Here is a 16,740-nt window from a genome sequence, read left to right as displayed (position 1 = left end):
TATTCACCCACAGAGCCCGGCCAGCACCAGGAAAGGAAGGGGTCACTCGGCGAGGACAGGCTGTCTGCCGCTCGCGTGGGTGGGGGGTGAGGAAGTCAGGGACCGAGGAGGAGCTGGCAAGGAAAGGGACCCACATCGTCGTGTTCCTGTCTGACCAGCGCTGGCTCCGGGGCCTGTTCTGGGGGCCCCATCTTCACCTGCAGTTGGGTGACCTGGGGAGAGACACAAGGTAGAAGGAACCGAGCTACCCCAAGTCCATCGGAGGGACGTCGTCCTGCTCACTGCGCTGTCCCCGCCTTTTACACTGTCACCCGGGTATGTGTGCCGCACACTGGTATTGATACCTGCCGCGTGTCCTTACGCCTCGGCACTGTCCTCCTCCGGCATCTCCTGAGCCAGCGCTCAGTTCCGCCCCGCGCGTCCCCGCCCTGCCTGTCTGTCCTGGCCATACCCTGTCCTGGGCCTGTTTCCGGGTCTCCTCATCCATCCAGGGAAGCCTTCTGAGGCGAGCGATGAGGGCATCTTTGATAGCGGTGAACAACTCCATGGCCTGTGGGCGTGAGGGGGTGGGGATAGACAAACAGACCCTCTGTGCTGGGTCCTGCCCACCAGGCCTCCAGGAAGGGGCCCTGGCCCTGCGGACCCGCGAGAAGGAGCAGGCTCGCAGAAAGAGAGAGCGGAAAGTGACATTTCCCGGGACACCGAAAACCCAGGGTACGAAGATCCATGGAGACAGAAAGGAGGTGCCAAGCCCGGCAGGTGAAGGTGGGACATGGTCAGGTCACTCCTATGGGCTGAAAGGGAGAGCTCGGCCTGCTGCGGGAGGGGGACCCTGTCCCTGTGCTTGGAGAACTGAGGGAGGAAGAGGGACCCTCACGCCTTTCTCTGCTCTCGCGGGCCCTGTTCTCAAACGCCCTTGTTTAAGGTACACATCTCCTGACTCCATCTTCCTGGCCTCTTCAGCTGCCCAACTCGCTGACGTCTCTCCAGCCTCACAGCCTGACTGCACAGGCTTTGCTCTCCCAGCCGTCTGCCACCCGTGCATCTCCTGTCCTGAGGGAGGAACGCGGATGACCTATCGGGAGCCTGAGGTCGGATCCCGACTCTACTCTCCGGTAGCCTGGGCAACTCGCTTTTTTCTTCTCTGCTTCAGTTCCCTCCTCTGTAAAATTGGGATGCGACTAGGAATTAAGAGCAGTTCCCGCAAAGTGCTTCAGCGCGTACCAGGCACCTGGTAGGCACTCGAAAAGTATTCGGTAGTTATTTATTTGCACTTCTTGAGATCCTATCATTCCATGCTCACATTGCTTCATGTGTTGTTAAAAAATCACAAACAGGGAGTAACCTCAGAGGTTGCGGAGTTCAATTTTCTCATTTTATGGTTGAGGGAACACAACAGCAGGAAAGTCGGGCGACTTGTCCGAGTCTGTGAACGTCGTGTACGTTCCGTGTCCCATGGCTAAACGGTGCAGACCCTGGGGACATCGCATGTCCTCCTTTGGGTTCACTCTCTGCGGCCCCCTTACCCCTTAAAGACACATACTCTGGAGAAGGGCAAAGTCAGCGGAATTGGGAGAGGCTGAGCTGGGTGGGGAGGGCGGAGGGACACGGGCTGGGGAAGAGCCCTCACATACAGCACTCCGGGTGCCCGGGCTGAAGACCTCACGAACGAACAAGGGCTCCAGGGTCGGCTCGAAGAAGGTTCCGGTCTCCTCCACGCACTTTAACCACTGCTGGTGGGCAGGCTGTGGAGACAAAGCTGGAGTGAGCGGCCCCCATCCAGGTCGAGGGTCTTCCTCGTCCACTTTCCCAGGCCAGTCCTGTCTAGAGCTTTCCCCCAGAGGACACTCTCGTATCTGGACATCCTGGGATTGTTTAACGTGACTGTTACCCATTTTGGTTCATTGCTTCTCAGCACAAAGGGGCTCAGTTCTCCTCTAGGATCAGTCTCGTGAGCATGGGTTGGATACATCATCCTTGTTTGTTGCCTATTGAATTTGAAAGCGAGGCCTCTGGGAGGCATCCTCCTGGAGACCCGACGGGCTCCTGGGGAGGAGAGGAGCCGGCGACAAACCTCTTACCGTCGTAGGTCTGCTGGCCGCCCCGTCCCCACCCACCGCAGGCACTGCTCTGGGAGCCCGGCAAAGACTCCCATGCTTCTTTGCTTAAGACGCAAATTGGAGAAGGTGGTTCCTCCCTCCCTCCCACCATCCTCCCCACTCTCCAAATGGTAATCACAGCTCGCGTGGCAGGATCTTGTCTTATAAAGAAGAAAATGATGAGAGTGAAATTGGGTTTCAGAAACCATAGTGTTTGGTAGGAGAAGAGGAATTTTTAAAAAGACTAAATGTATGAACTCAGAGAGCTAAGAAACCTTCAGGAAAAGCAGGATGAGACGAAGCGAAAATAGGAGGAGATGATGGACATTCTCAGCTTGAAAGGCAGAGAGCTGGTTAGACAAAAATTCAAGAAGACCTTGGCAACTGGGGTGTTTTTTTAACAGCAAGACACAAAGAATAAGAAAAAAGGGAGATGCTGGGGAGGTTTCGGCAGGGGGTTTGGATGGCTTTGAAGAGCTGACTGAGGGACGGGCCCAGAGATGACACATTCAGGGGGCCAGGGGTAAGGACAAAGAAGCCGGCCTGGGCGAAGCTGAGCTGTGTCTGAGAAAACCAACTAATATGCTAATTTGGGTTACACGGGATGAAGTCACAAGACTTCATTCTTGTAACTTATTTACTCTGCAAAGGTCTCTCGGGGAAGGGAGTTAGGCTGCCGCCACGCTCTCTGAGACTGGAGGGAGAGTTAATGGGGCTTCCCGGGACAGAGAAACCGGAGGGGAGGCCGGTACTGCCACCACCGAATAAGAAATGCCCAGGCCGCTCGCTAGGAGGCTCTTCATTTTGGAGGTTGCTCCAGATCTGTTTGCCCGCATCGTGTGGTCCTGTCCCCTCGCCACGGGGACTGTTAAAGACCTTGTGAGGAGAAGAGACTCAGACACTTTCTACAGTGTATCAGCTGGAACTCTGAAACACAGATGTGAAAAGCAAACAGATGGAAAGGAAGCCCGGGTCTCGTAGCAATGACTAGGTCAAGTGCAGGCTCTGGGGCCACCTTCAGTATCCATCCCTCGCAGGACTCAGGACAACAGGTGTGGCTTTGGGGCTGTACTTAGCAAACGGCATCAGCCCGGGACTTGGCAGTGTGGACCTGTCCGTCCGTTTCACACCTGGTCCTTGAGCTGGTTCATGAGCTGGTTCCTGAGCCCTTTCACTGGACCCTCTCTCCAACAGCCTTCGCTTGCTCCATGCCTGTCTCCACAGCCTGGGCCACGTGGGCCCTGACTGGTTACTGGAGAGTCTAGATGCCACCTCAGACTACCATTGTTCACCCTATGCGACTCTGGGAATCATTAAACCAACTATTTTTAATAGTTGGAAAATAATGCTTAATGACTAAGGACCCACGTAGGATCACTGAGGACAAACAATGCCAAATTAATAGCGATTTCTCTGGATAACAGGTTCACCAACTAGGACATACCACAGACCAGGAGTCACGAACTCCAACAGGGGCCACGACATGATGTAACCAAGGGAGCAGTCCAGCATCGGAACCACCAGACATGGAGGGGCGATGACAAATGGAGCGAGCATGCCCAATCCAAACCGAGCTGTGTCACTTAGCTCCAGTCAATTAACTGTCCCTCTGGAGAGGCTGGCCCAGCGGTGCCCAAGCTTCGCATTTACAACAAAAGGCTCAAAATCTTATTACTGACGTGCCGTCCCCTAATTTTTGAATGTTGGCAATTAATTAAAAGTTTATGAAAGGCTTTTAAGGCTGACAAAACACATTGTTAGGTCAGATTCATCCTCAAGGACCAACGCAATAACACCTTTGCACAGAGAATTCAGCATTCCCTCGATGTCGATTATTAACTTAAACCACGGTACTTCAGATACACTGGCTATAAAAGGGAGACTAATATCTGTCCCAACTTCCTCACAGAGTTGCTTCAAAGATGAGTGAAATAATACATTAAAAATACTCTGTAAATTCTAAAGTGTTACCCGTCTCTGAGTGGATCCTCAGCTGGCTGAACCATGACAAAACAGCAGAGATTAATGACTCCAACTTGGAATGAGCATCCCGACAGCCTTACTGAAAATTTTAACACGCTCGCCACCTAGCCCACCCCATCTCCCTCTGTAACACTTATCACCACCTATTTTATTTAGTTTACTGTCTTTCTTCCTCCATTAGAATATAAGTATCCGAGGGCAGAGATTTTTTTTTTTCTATTTTGTTCACTGCGGTCTATAGTGAAGTGCGTGGTAGATAGTAGGTGCTCGATAAATATTCGTTGCATAAACGAATGGCCTTCGATAACCTGACCCGATGCTCTTCCTTCTTCAGGATCTTGACAGTAGCCTAGATAAAGATCCACTAGACAAAACTGCAAATGACCCAAGGTAGAACAGGAAAGGTAAGATAGTAGAAGACTAAAACAAAGATCGAAATTCCCGGAATAAATCGGGACACTGGGCTGAATATAAATAGTTCATGATTAACAGGTGCGAATGGCAAGTCCTGTGTTTACTTCCCAAAACTTGGCTTATCGAGTTTGGTAAAAGACAGGTCTGGCTAAACAATCATTTTTATTGACTGTATATTCAAAATTACTCAACAAAATGTGGTCGTATAATGAGACCTAGCGGTCTTTCTGAATTTGGACACTCTAAAGTAGAATTCATTCACAAGAATGTGGTTAGAAATTCATAATTAATGACTACTGGATAGAAGCGTACATTTCGGTCAAATCCAGGCCAAAACCTTAGGCGTGTCCTTGACTCCACTCTCTCTCACATCACGCCACACATCTGCCGGGAGATCCTGCCGCTTAGCTTCCGAACGCATTCTCCCACAACAGAAAGCAGATTAATCTTCTAGGCCCCGACGTCATGCGGAGAAAAGCCAGCATCCTACCAGTGACCTGCCAGGCCCTGTGTGCTCTCCCCCTCTCCTCTCCGATTTCCTCCCTACTGGTATGCTCTTGGCTCTTTCTGTTCCAGGGGCCCTGGCCGCCTTCCTGATTCTGACTCCTGGGCATCCTCCCCCAGCAGCAAGCATAGCCTTCCATGCCAGCCTAGTGCGCTCTTCTCAGCCAGAGCCACCGGGAGGATGCCCCACACTGCACCAAGTCATAGCCCCACAGATGCCCCACACTGCACCAAGTCATAGCCAGCCTGTTCCATGCCTCGCCCCAGTGAAATGATAGCCTTTGCATTGCCAGAAAACTTCTTCGACCCTCTAGACACTGCTTCTGTCCTACGCCCTGCATGGAGCTCGCACTGGTCAGCCAGGCCCACCCAGAACTCTCCCTGGTAGGAGCTCCGAGAGTGTCTGCTGTCTGAACCAGAGTCTTGTCGGAATGCAGCCACGCCCTTGCATTTCTCTGGTGCACATCTGCTCTCGTGTTACAAGGACAGAGTTCGGTAGTTGCAACACAGACCCCATGGACCACGAAGCCAAAAATATTTACTATCTTGACCTTTATAGAAAGAATTTGCCGACCCATTTTCTGAACCACCCAGTTATTTCTCAGTCCTGTACAGTACGTTAAAAACATGGCCTCATGAGCCATACGGATTATTTTGGTATCTGTTCCTTCGCTTATAAGCTGTGTAGTCTTGCAAAAGTACTTGTCCTTTCCGGTGACCTCAGAATGTTTCTGGAAGAGTTAGATAAAATTATTTATGCTGAAAGTTCCATGCCATGGAACTGCAAAACAGTAGCTACTCCATGCATATCAGCTATTAGTCTTACGTGTCATGTTTGGTACTATTGTTCCAGAGAGGTGAAGTGGCTTCTCCAAAGCCACACAAATATCTGTCGGTAGAGCTTGATTCAGCTTGTAAGCCCAAGGACGATTATACATATGATGGTGACTTTAGCAATTTTAAGCCTTCTAAGCTCACGTGTGAGTTTCAACACTGGTAGTCTTTAACCCTTCGAGAAGCGTTGCCAGGCCATAGTTCTGGGATTTATAGGAAGCTGTATGTTGCCAGGGATTGCAGAGCAACCCCAACTAAGAGTTGCGAGCTCTGCTCTGTTGTCATCTGAGTCGAGAGAAAGGCTGGGCAGAAGCTGCGTGGGGCCTCGCCCGCCTGAGTGCAAGCCCTCAGCAGGAGAGCTTTTCCAGATTTTTGACATAATGACGAAGCGCACAGAGTCTGGAGCCAGACCGCAGAGTTCAAATCCTAGCCCCACCACCTTACTACCTAACTACCTTGAGCGAGTTCCTTAACTTCTGTGCCTCGATTTCTCTGTCTACAAAACAGAGACGAAATGGCGTGCCCACCTCATGGAATTATTGTGTGGCTTAAATCAGCTCATCTATCTAAAGGGCTAGAAAAATGTCTAGCACGTTATAAACTCTCCATAAGCAACAACCACAGCCCAGTGCCTGTGTATACAGTCCTCTGAATTCCACAGACAGTTCGGGTTGCCAAAGCGCCGAGCTTCTCCAAGACAGAGAAATGGTCCATAAATTACTAACACACACACACACACACACACACACACACACACACAGAACCCAGTGATTTTCGAGACTAAACTGAGGCCTTCACTGAGGCGGGGGCATATCCACTAGCACTGGGACATGTCCAGCCCGTGACTCCAAAGCTCTCAGAAAAGGGGTGTCCCCGCACCTCACCCCACACAGTGGACTTCCGTCAGTGAAGCGCGTTTGCTGCACAGCTCCCTCCTCACGTATACCAGGGTCTGGACCGCGAAGCCCTGGTGTGGCCCAACGGGCCCCACGGGATGCCAGAGATTAATGTTTTACGAAGCCCGTTTGAGCGGTAAAACATTGCCATCACCTAGACAGGGCCGGCCACGGCCTGCTACATCTGCCTCTCATCCCAGCAAGTCCTGAGCTTCAGGCCCAGGTCCCCAAATCACAAAGCTCAGGGCAGCCAGGCAAGTGGGTTAAGGGTCATGACAAAGGAAGGGCAGGTCTTGATAATTTTAGAGTTTTATATTTAAACTTTATAATACTCAGCTAAAGGCCACAGACACAGCCCAACGGGCGCCTACAAGTTCTGGTACCTGGTACCTCGGTTACCAAGGCAAGCATTGTGGACCCTGTCTGTGTCCGTGGAAAGCCCAGGCATCGAGGGGCATCTACCTCCATGCCCCCTACCAGAGACAGAGGTGCCAACATTCATCCCTCAAAACGGCAGATGTTCCTTCAGCCCCAGTCCGGGGCCTCCGCCCCTCCTCTGCTTACCATGGGGGGCTGTTCTGTCAGCTCCCGCAGCTTCTCACTCAGCGACCTGCGTGCCTTCTGGAACTGACTGTCCAGGGCTGGAGAAAGGGTCCCCACCAGGCTGAAGATCATGTGACTCTGCAGAAAGTCCCTGTGGAGAGACACATACACCCCAGGGCTCTGGGGACCCCTCAAGAAACATCTCCCCTGGCGTAAGTCACCATGACTCCTGGGAAAAGCCCCTTCTCCTCTGTATTTACAGAGCATAACCGTGGACAAGTGCAGAAGAGCGTTTCGTGGTACGGGCTGGAGTGGGGCTGGAGAACGACGGAGGGAAGGGCTTGATGAGGAGGCAGACTTCTCCCACGGAGAGAAGGCCCTGGACTAGATGAAGGTTCCACTTGGATCTAACGAAACTGATTCATCTACTCCCACGGCCAAGAAGTCTCCCGTCTGAAGATGCATCCTGTCAGCCAACACAGCGGGGATCCGGCCCTTTCTCTGCCCTGCTGGCAACTCTCTTGCCAGGTGTGGTCGTGCCCTGACGTAACCTGCTCACACTCGCATGAATGGTTCGCGCCAAAAGTATCTCTAGATGTTGCTGCCACCGAGTTACTATGGAGCAGGACCCGAGGCCCTGGGGGAAAGGCGCGGCCTTCAGGCGGTGGCCACGCAGGGATCAGGGGCGGCAGAGAGCCCAGCGCAGAGCCTGCTCCTCACGTCCCCCGCCTGCCTTGGCTCCTGGTCTTTCCCACAGGTCCCAGGATCCTGTCGCCACAGCTGAGAAATGGCCCCTCCCTCAGACTTTCCCCCAGGTCACCCCCATTCTTCACCCCCTCCATCTACTCATCTCATGTGCCTCCTCCCATCCATACCCCTTGGCTGCTGACAAGCTACACATGCCCGAGCTGTCCCCAGCGACCAGCGACCCGCCTTCCGGCATCTCCTACGGCTCAGAGGCTCTCCACGGGCTGGGTTCCACTGTGTCTTACCAAACACCTGTGTCCCTCATTTCACCTGTGTCTGCCCCAGGCCCCCCCCCCAGCTTCTCATACTTCCTGCTTCCTCTGTTTCCCTTTGGGCTGTCCACCCCACCCCTTCTCTGCCCCTCACATCCGTCCGTGGATCCCTCCCATCTTCCTGGGAGGCTCTAACCGGTCTGCGTTCTTCAAAGCCACCTGTGGCGCCGAGACCTCTGGGGCCCCAGACCCTTCCCGCCCTGCGCTTCTCCGACCCCGTCCGACCCCGTCCGACCCCGTCCGACCCCACCCGACCCCGTCTGGACAAACCTGTGCGTCAGCAGCTGTTCCTCCACCAGGCGCGACATGTTTTTCAAATAATCCAGGTCATGGACCACGACTAGCTGGGAGGAGCTCAGGGACATCGGAGTGAATGTCGCTTGCAGACAGGATAACCAGTCGATGGCAGGGGCCAGCTCCTTAGAGGAGGGACATACACAAAGGCTGAGGGGAGGGAGAAGGGCTCTCGCTCCTTCGGCGTCTGAGAGGGAGTGGGGAGAGGGGGTAGAATAGGGGGAACGAGGCGGAAGAGAACAGGAGGCCAAGAGAGTGTGGGGGACACCGACCCCCGTGCCCACCGCCCTCCTCCGGCCCCCGGCTCAAGGCACCTGCAGCTGGTAGATAGTGACCACCTGGAAGGGCTTCCCCTGGGCCCGCCGCTGCGCCGGGGGCCTCAGAAACTGGACCAGTTGCGAGGTAAAGGAGATGGACCAGGAGGCGTATGGTTGCACCGTGACTGGATCTCCTCCCAGCAAGGTTCCCAGGCGATTCAGGTAAGCCAGGTACTCCCGCATGATCTGCAGGACGGGCAACCGCGGTCACAGCCACTGGCGGCCCCTGCCTCTCTCCAGGCGTCAGAGGCCAGGGTCTTTGCCCGCCGCGCCACCGTACCTGGGCGTAGATCTTCTGTTCCTGCTCTTGATTGAAGGGAACGTCAAACTCTGGCTGGTCTATCTGGACACAAGAGAGACTGGAGAGAAGTGCGTAGCGTGGAGGAAGGCGAGGACAGGGGTGGGGAGACGGGGACCATGTGGAGGGAGACGGCCTCGGGAATGAAGGTGGCGCAGAGAAGGAGCGTACAGAGAACGAGAGGGGTGAGGGGCCGGGACGTGGCGGGAAAGAGAAGCTGGTAATTCAACCCATTCAGGGGGTGCTCGGCGAGAGAAGCATAATAACCCATGGCCTGAGGGGAGCCCTTTCCGGTGCTAGGGCCGGGTCTGGGGTAAAGCGAGTGAGACACACACCTCTCAGGTGCAGAATTTCAGAGATGCTGAAAACTCAGTGATCAAGATAAATAATAACTTCATCGACATTTAACAAGTCAAAATTAATGCTAAAAGTCCATGCTGAATAAAACTGCAAAACTTTGTTCATCGTAGTATTTTTTCTGAAAATCCACCATGTGTTTTTTTATCCATTTTTTTAAAAATCGCCGACGTTTTCAAAAAAGTCTATAAGAGAGTTTTGAGCCATTTTGAAAAAAAAAATTGTTTTCAAAAAAATCCACAAGGAACCATAATTTGATATTTTGTTCATCAAAGTCATTCTGTCCATTGACTTTGATTTTTAAAAATATTCATCAAAATATGATTTATCTTGATTACCGAGGTTTTGGGGACTCTCTGCAATTTTACAGCCCAGGCAAGTGGCTCATTCACCTCCGCGGCCTCAGCTTAGTTCTGGCGCCGCGTCCTTGATTCCGTTCCGAAGGTCGTTGCTCCCACCCTTTCTCTTTTTCTTTCCCATTTTCGATATCCCATTCCCGCTTTGAGCTATGAATTTTTCCCCATCTTGAAAGAGACTTTCACTTGACTCCTCTGTCACATCTTATGTCCAAACTTTAAGGAATCGCAAGTCATCTACACCCTTGCTTCCTCCTAAACTCCCTACAACCCGTGGCCATTTCTGTAGCCATTTTTGATATGATCTCTCAGAGGTTTCCAACGGTGCCTTCTCATTCCTTACTCTCTGAGCTCAGAAATCTCAGAATCGAAAGCGACCCCTCCCTCCTGAAAGTGGGGCCCCCCGTCCCCGGGGGCTCGGCTGCGCTGGTCTGACACCCACCTCCCTGCCTGTTCTCGCTCTTCTCTGCCCTCGCACCCCTCACCGGGTGCTCCCTCTGCGGTCCGTTCTTTCCACCTCTTCTTCCCCTCAGAGTCCTTCCGACCTCAAGCTGATAGTAACCACCCTCTTCCCACTCACACCAGTTCAAAGCGGTGGGGTCATTTTTCTGATTTCCCCGTTTCTGTTCTGTACAGTCAGTGATGGAGTCCTCTGGAATCACCATGGCGCCTGATCACAAGGATAACGTCACCCAAACCCCCAGGCCTGGCCTTTCCATTTCTACCACAGTCATCTTCTTTCAGGACCTCGAAATCGCTCAGCTCGATTCCTCCGCTCCTCCAGGCCGACCTCCCAAACTGCTGACTCGGTGCGCGACCATCCTATCTGAAAGATCTCGGTAGCTCTTTTTTCCCTATTATGTCAAAAGTGACCACTTCGGTCTAGCTTCGTAGGCCAGGAATAATCAGGCCCGACCTCGAGTCCTCAGCCTTTTGCCTCTGCCGGGTCCCACCCCACCCCACTGTCCTCTGTCCCACAGTCCCGCCTCCTCACTGCCCCACAGAGGAGTCACACCGCTCCAAGCTCTTCCTTAGCTCAGGACTTCCCCCATAGCCCAAACGCCCTTTAGCTGCACCTAATCAACCAGTTTCAAGGCTCAGCTCACATTCTCCCCTCTCTGAGTCTCCTTAACCATTTCAGATCTTAACTAAACCCCCAAAGGCCATATACCAGTTAAACCCCTGAGCACGACCTTTATAACTAGAGTTCAGAATACCTTATACTGATGATCTTGTCTATTTATCTTCTTATTAATTTGTGAAAATTTTGAGAATGGGGCCAAATATACGGCATCGCATTGCCTGCCATGATACTGATGCCTCCAAAGTCTTTATTCACTTGTTCGACAAACACCCAGTGTGGGCCTCTCGGTGCCTGGCCCTGTGCTAGGTCCTTCCTGAGAAACGAGGTGAACGAGGCGTGGCCCCGTTTCTAAGAGTCTGCAACACAGTGTAGTGCCGAGAGCATGGGAAATGGGAGGACAGAGCGGCTCCCTAACTCTTAGCCGGGGTGTCGGTGAAGATTTCCAGGAAGAGAGAATAAAAGCGAAAATCTGAAAAACATCCATGTTTTCCAGGCTGAGTGTGGGGGTTTGGGGAGGAGTGTTGCAGGCAAAGGGAGCCATATATGCATAGAACTGAGGAATATTCTTGAAGCTGTGAGTAAGCCTGGTTTGGAGTTTAACGGGGAGAAAGGATAAAAGGCTGGAGAAGTCTGCAAGGGTCAGACTGTAAAAGGATTTGCAGGGTTTTGCTAACATCAAGAACTAGATCCTAATGACCTGGTGAGCCCTCGGAGGGATTTAAGCAGAGACAAGAGCATAATTAGCTCTTGATTTAGAAAAGTCCCTCTGGGGAAAATGAAGAGTAAATAAGAGGAGGGTAATACTGGAGATAGGGGACCAGTTAAGAGCCCCTGGGGTGATCCAATAAGCAGTAAGGAGGACCCACAACACTTCTGTCTTCCCAAGACTGGCCTCGCTGCTCCTTTCCCTAATCCCATCTAGTGCCTCCGGCTCTCACATCAATAATTTGCCCTAAAAATAGGGCTGTTCCTGACATTGAACATTTATCCTATCCCGACCTGCGACCTTCCCCTAAGAGAGGATAGGCCAGCCTTCGAGGCAGGCCCAGGTCTCACTGTGTTTTTGTCAGCACATCCCTCACCTGGATGACTGGCTCGTGTGGAGGGGTGGGATGAGGTCCCAGGTAAGCTTTGAAGAATGGGAAGTGATCGTATTGACTCATCAGAAGTCTCAGCGTTCGGTTAAAGTCTAAGGAAGTCCAATTACCAGAGATTCGCCAGCCTCCAAGCTGCGAGGGAGAGAGACGAGGCTGAGCAGAGGGCGGGCCTCCCCGACACCCAGACCCCATTTCTCGGAGAGCTGCTACTGCCTGACGTCTGCTCCGAGTTCTGTGATCCCTCCGGGACTCCACCGCTACCCTTCCTTCTTCACCCAGGTCCTAATACTATCCTGGGCATTGCCATTTCCATCCCCTCCTCGAACTTGGGGATCCCTAGGAAAGGGACCCACTCTCTAGAAAAAAAAAAAAAAAAAAAAAGGCAGCCCTGAACATACATTGATCCTACACAATATGTGCCCAGAGAAGTGATGCTCGTGCCTCACCTCCTCGATGACTTGTCTGAGGGGACCCGCCCCTGCAGCCTCGATGGCGTCCGTGTCCATGCAGGAGCTATAGAATCGGAAGGCTTTCTCCTCCCCAGAGCCAGGGTGCTGGGACCCTAGGGCCTCTAGAAAGGAAGCGTGGGTGAGGTAAAGGAGTGCGGCCAGCGTCCAGACAGGAGGGAAGGCGCGAGGCGGGGGCTGGACGGAAAGAAAGGAAAGATTCCCGAGAAAGGGAAGGAGGGGGCGGCGGAGGGAGGAGGAAAACCGGGAATACGGGGCGACTGTCCGGTTCCGACGGGATCGACGCGACAGAAGAATAAGCGCGGGGAATGGGAGTGTGGAGAGATGACGAGGAAAATAAAGGAAGGCGAGAAGGGAAATGAGGAGGAAAAGGCAGGGAAGAAAAGGAAGATGAGAATAAGTGGTCTGCGGATACAGGGAAAAGGCGGACATAGAAGGCAGGAGGGACCGAATGAAGGGATTAGAACAAATCAGGAAATCAGAGCATTTTGAGGGAATGGGGAGAGGCAGGCTCGTAAGAGGGCGCCTCCCTTGGTCCAGACCCTCCGCGCTCCCATCAAGGGAAACGAACGAACATATGACCATCACCTGGACACATACCCGTTTGACTCATCCACCCTCTAATGTCTCGCTCGTCTCCCTCAGTCCCCCTGATAGTGCTTCATTCCACGTGGACAACAGAATTTATCCTAAGCCTATTCTTTCCTTTCGTCGCTGCGCCCCCACCAGGGAGGAGAGCCTGCCGCACCCCAAGAAGGAGGGCAGAGGGAGGGATATAGACATTTGTCCCAAATTCCAGTGGATACTGTCAACATGTTCCCGCGCCCCTCACACTGGAAATGCATCCCCATCTCGCAGGGCTTCATTCCCAAACCCTCGCCGGCATCCGCCCCCCCACCCCCCACCCTGGGACCCACTTTCCTTCCCCAGTTCCCCTGTCAGCTCTGCCCTCCACCGCGGCCATCGACAGGACGTGTCTTTCCCCCCAGGACTTCTACCTCGGCCTCTTCCTCCCGGACGGCTTTTGTGCCCATCCCCTTACACGCGGCCAGATAAAGTCCCCTCTGTCACCTGTCCCCTCACTAGCCCACTTCTCCCCTGTCTGACTTCCAGCGCGGGCCAAGGTTTGGGTGAACAGGGGATAAGCGAGAGGGAGGGGAGGGCGAGGATGACCCTGACCAGGGCCCTTAGAAGACAAGGAGGCGTTGACGGCTAGAGGCGGAGAGTCATGGAGAGTCATGGAGAGAATGAAAGGCCTTGAAGAGACGCTGCTGGGGGAGACAGAGGCGTAGGATAGAAACCGAAAAGCAGGGGAGATGGCGAAGAAGATGGAGCTTGGCAAGAGGGAGAACTTGGGGAGAACAGGAAAGACGATGGGGATTCGGTCTATGAAAATAAAAAGCTGGAGAGAGGGACAGGGCTGGTCCCCGGGGTGAGCGGCGTGGAGGGGGGGACGCGCCCCCAGCCACGCGGGTCCGGCGGCCCCGCGCCCCTTACCCAGGACGCCCCGCAGTCGGCGCTTGTTCTCCTCGGCGAGAGCCTGGAAAGGGTTCCTGGTCCCTCCGGCCTTTCCACAGGCAAAGCTGAAGAAGTCGGCGCAGGGGGCCGCGCTGGCGTTCCTGGACGCCAGGGAGTGGGCCAGGAGGCTCCTGCACACGGGCGAGTCGCAGAGGCCTGCGGGCAGAGAGCGGGGTGGAAAAGAGGGGCGAGGGCGCCCCCCAGGGGCCAGGCAGAGGAACGCCCGGCGGGGAAGGCCGAGGCCCGGCCGGAGGAGGGCGACGGGACTGGTCTGGCGCGCGTCCGGGGGAGAGCCCGGGAGGAAGGACGGGGAAGGGGACAGAGCATGGGGTCAGGGCGAGTGGCGAATTAGGTCGGTGGGCATGGAGCCTCGAGGCGAGGGACACACGGGGCCTGCGCCTGAGGGAGGGCTGTGTCCCCGGAGCCTGCTTACCAGGCCCACAGCTCCGGAGGAGGTAGACCAGAAGCACGGGGGAACCAAGGAGCAGGCCCAGAAGCAGCACGGCCGCCAGCAGCTGCTGGGCCACCGCCCAGCACCTGCTCCCCGCGGCGGGCTGCCCCTCTTCCGGGGGTCTCCCTGCGCCGGGGAACTGGGAGGTGAGGGGATTGGGAGAAAGGAGTGGGGGAAACGGAAAGGGAGGGGAGAGGAGAGAGAACAGACAAGTCAGTGCCAGGGCCCCTTGGACAGAGGCCATGCTCCTCACCCCTCCTAACCCAGCCCCACTTGGACCCCCGGAGATGCGCAGACAAGGGATGCTGACTGTCCCGGGTGAGGACAAGCAGGCTGTGAGGGGCGGGACGCTGGAGCTGGAAGGGGCTCATAACTCTGCTCAGGCAGGTAGAGGTCGTCACTCACCTCCTGGCTTGAGAGAGTCTCCATTGCGCTGGCCCGGCCCGGTCCCCCGTGGTTCTCTCGTCTTGTCTCCACCCTCTCAAACTGAGTGAACAGAAGGGAGGAGAGAGGAGCTGGTTCTGGAAAGGGGTACGTTACAGAGAATTACAGCGAGCCATTTGGACACACACGTCTAGTCTCATGCCAGGGCAGTGTCTCCGGACGAGCTTCGGGGAGAGCCTGTCCCCTGGGTGCAGCACGACATCCGTCCCTCTCTCGTCACCTCCCTTTCCTTTCTCATTTCTACTCTCCAAGCCTCTCACACCCTCCTCTGTAGTGGGGGGCAGGGCATTCTCACACAGCAGCCACCCTACTCCCCACCCAAGGCATCTGACTCCAACAAGAAATGGTTTTCTCCAGGGGACTTGCCGTCTGTCCGTCAGCCTGTGCTCTCTGGCCCCCAGAATCCTTCCTGGTTCTGGTCTAGGTGCTGAGTCTGCCGACAGGGATTCAGGAAATAGCTTTCCTCCTATCCCCACCCAGCTCTTCCGTCCTGGAGAAGGGGCACTTCTGCCACTGGACGCCCTGTCTCCACACACGTGCTCTTGGCCTCTGGGCGGAGCCTGTTTATCAGTCAGGGGACACCCAGGCCTCTCCTCCTTTATCTTGGCTTCTCAGGGGAGGCAGAGGGAGAGCCTTCCTTCCCCAACCAATCCCTCTGAGGTTGGCTCCTCTGGCCTTCGCTGTGCCTCTGCTCGTGGAGTGTCTTTATTTCTGGAATAGTCTTCTCTCCTCTTTCCTATGATCGAAATCTCTTGGGTCCTTCAATTCTCAGATCAAACGCCATCTTCTCCAGGATGTCTCACAACTCCGTGCCCATTCGCCCTGCTCCGAAGCAGGCCTGAGAGCTTCTCGGGGTGAATCTTAGCCCTGCTGGTTGCAGGCGGAACAGTACATGAAAAAGACCAACCAACTAGGAGACCCTAATCTGTTCATTATTAGTTCCGAGGGAATAAACGAGCCACTTGAAAACTCTCAGGCAAGTGAGCACGCTGGGTCATCATGAAAACGAGAACAATTGCCTTTTCCTACCTCACAGGGTCTCATACCTTCTACCAAGGACTGAGGCATCCCTGAGCCTCTGCTTCCTTCCTTCTGCATTGTCACGCAGGGGGCTTGCACTGCCTTTGCCTTGCAGATTGCAAACTCTTTGGTGACAGGGAGAGTATCCCTTTTTCCTTCACATCCACCTCAGACGCTTCGTAAATATTAGTAGGGATGAAGGGCCTGCCAATCCAGAAAAGTCCTTTCGTACATCATACTGAGCCCTCACCTGGGGTCTCGGTGCACATGTTCCTGAGAGAAGATATTTCACCTGTGTCTTGTCTCCTATCCCAGGCAAAATGGGGTTGATTGGAATAGTCACACTAATGTGCCTTGGCGACATTTCTGGGTCCCATCAGCACTGTGGTGCATATGCTGGGATAGGCGTGAGAACAGCTCGACGGTTGGAAGAGAATAAATGTACTATGTCGATGGGGGCCAGATCGCAGAGAACCGAAAGAGTCAGGAAGAAAAGTCCAGACTTCACACATCAGAGAAGAAGGGATTGAAGGCTTCTGAGGAAGGGTTTGACATGATTAAAAAAATATATCTAGAAAAGTCTGGTGTGGTACTAGGGACATGGATTGATTAGAAAGCAGACGAGAGACACGGTAGCTAGTTTTGGGATTCCGGAATGGAGCGAGGGCCTGGCCTAGGGTGAGAGCAGAAGGGAAGGCAATACTTGGAAAGAAAAATTCTAAGGAAGAAAATAAAGTCATGGGAA

The 16,740-nt window shown here is 54.0% G+C and overlaps 1 protein-coding gene across 1 annotated transcript in view; it reads right to left on the bottom strand.

Annotated features, from left to right (window-relative positions):
* Positions 1 to 15,486, bottom strand: part of KEL (Kell metallo-endopeptidase (Kell blood group)) — a 20,799-nt gene extending 5,313 nt beyond the window's left edge. Inside the window, exons 1-13 of the mRNA XM_015588280.2 lie at positions 15,342 to 15,486; positions 14,937 to 15,052; positions 14,514 to 14,670; positions 14,060 to 14,236; positions 12,542 to 12,666; positions 12,081 to 12,227; positions 9,184 to 9,246; positions 8,901 to 9,089; positions 8,563 to 8,711; positions 7,295 to 7,424; positions 1,635 to 1,745; positions 452 to 550; positions 135 to 212 (exon numbers count right to left, since the gene is read on the bottom strand). Of these exons, the coding sequence (XP_015443766.1) occupies positions 135 to 212; positions 452 to 550; positions 1,635 to 1,745; positions 7,295 to 7,424; positions 8,563 to 8,711; positions 8,901 to 9,089; positions 9,184 to 9,246; positions 12,081 to 12,227; positions 12,542 to 12,666; positions 14,060 to 14,236; positions 14,514 to 14,670; positions 14,937 to 14,960 (1,449 nt within the window). The 5' untranslated portion in view covers positions 14,961 to 15,052; positions 15,342 to 15,486. The remainder of the gene's footprint in view (positions 1 to 134; positions 213 to 451; positions 551 to 1,634; positions 1,746 to 7,294; positions 7,425 to 8,562; positions 8,712 to 8,900; positions 9,090 to 9,183; positions 9,247 to 12,080; positions 12,228 to 12,541; positions 12,667 to 14,059; positions 14,237 to 14,513; positions 14,671 to 14,936; positions 15,053 to 15,341) is intronic.
* Between the last annotated feature and the right edge of the window lie 1,254 nt (positions 15,487 to 16,740).

The sequence above is a fragment of the Pteropus alecto genome, unplaced genomic scaffold (genome assembly GCF_000325575.1).
Source record: "Pteropus alecto unplaced genomic scaffold, ASM32557v1 scaffold22, whole genome shotgun sequence".
Classification (NCBI taxonomy): domain Eukaryota; kingdom Metazoa; phylum Chordata; class Mammalia; order Chiroptera; family Pteropodidae; genus Pteropus; species Pteropus alecto.
The sequence above is the reverse complement of the archived record's forward strand: the minus strand, read 5'-3'. Positions and strand labels throughout refer to the sequence as shown.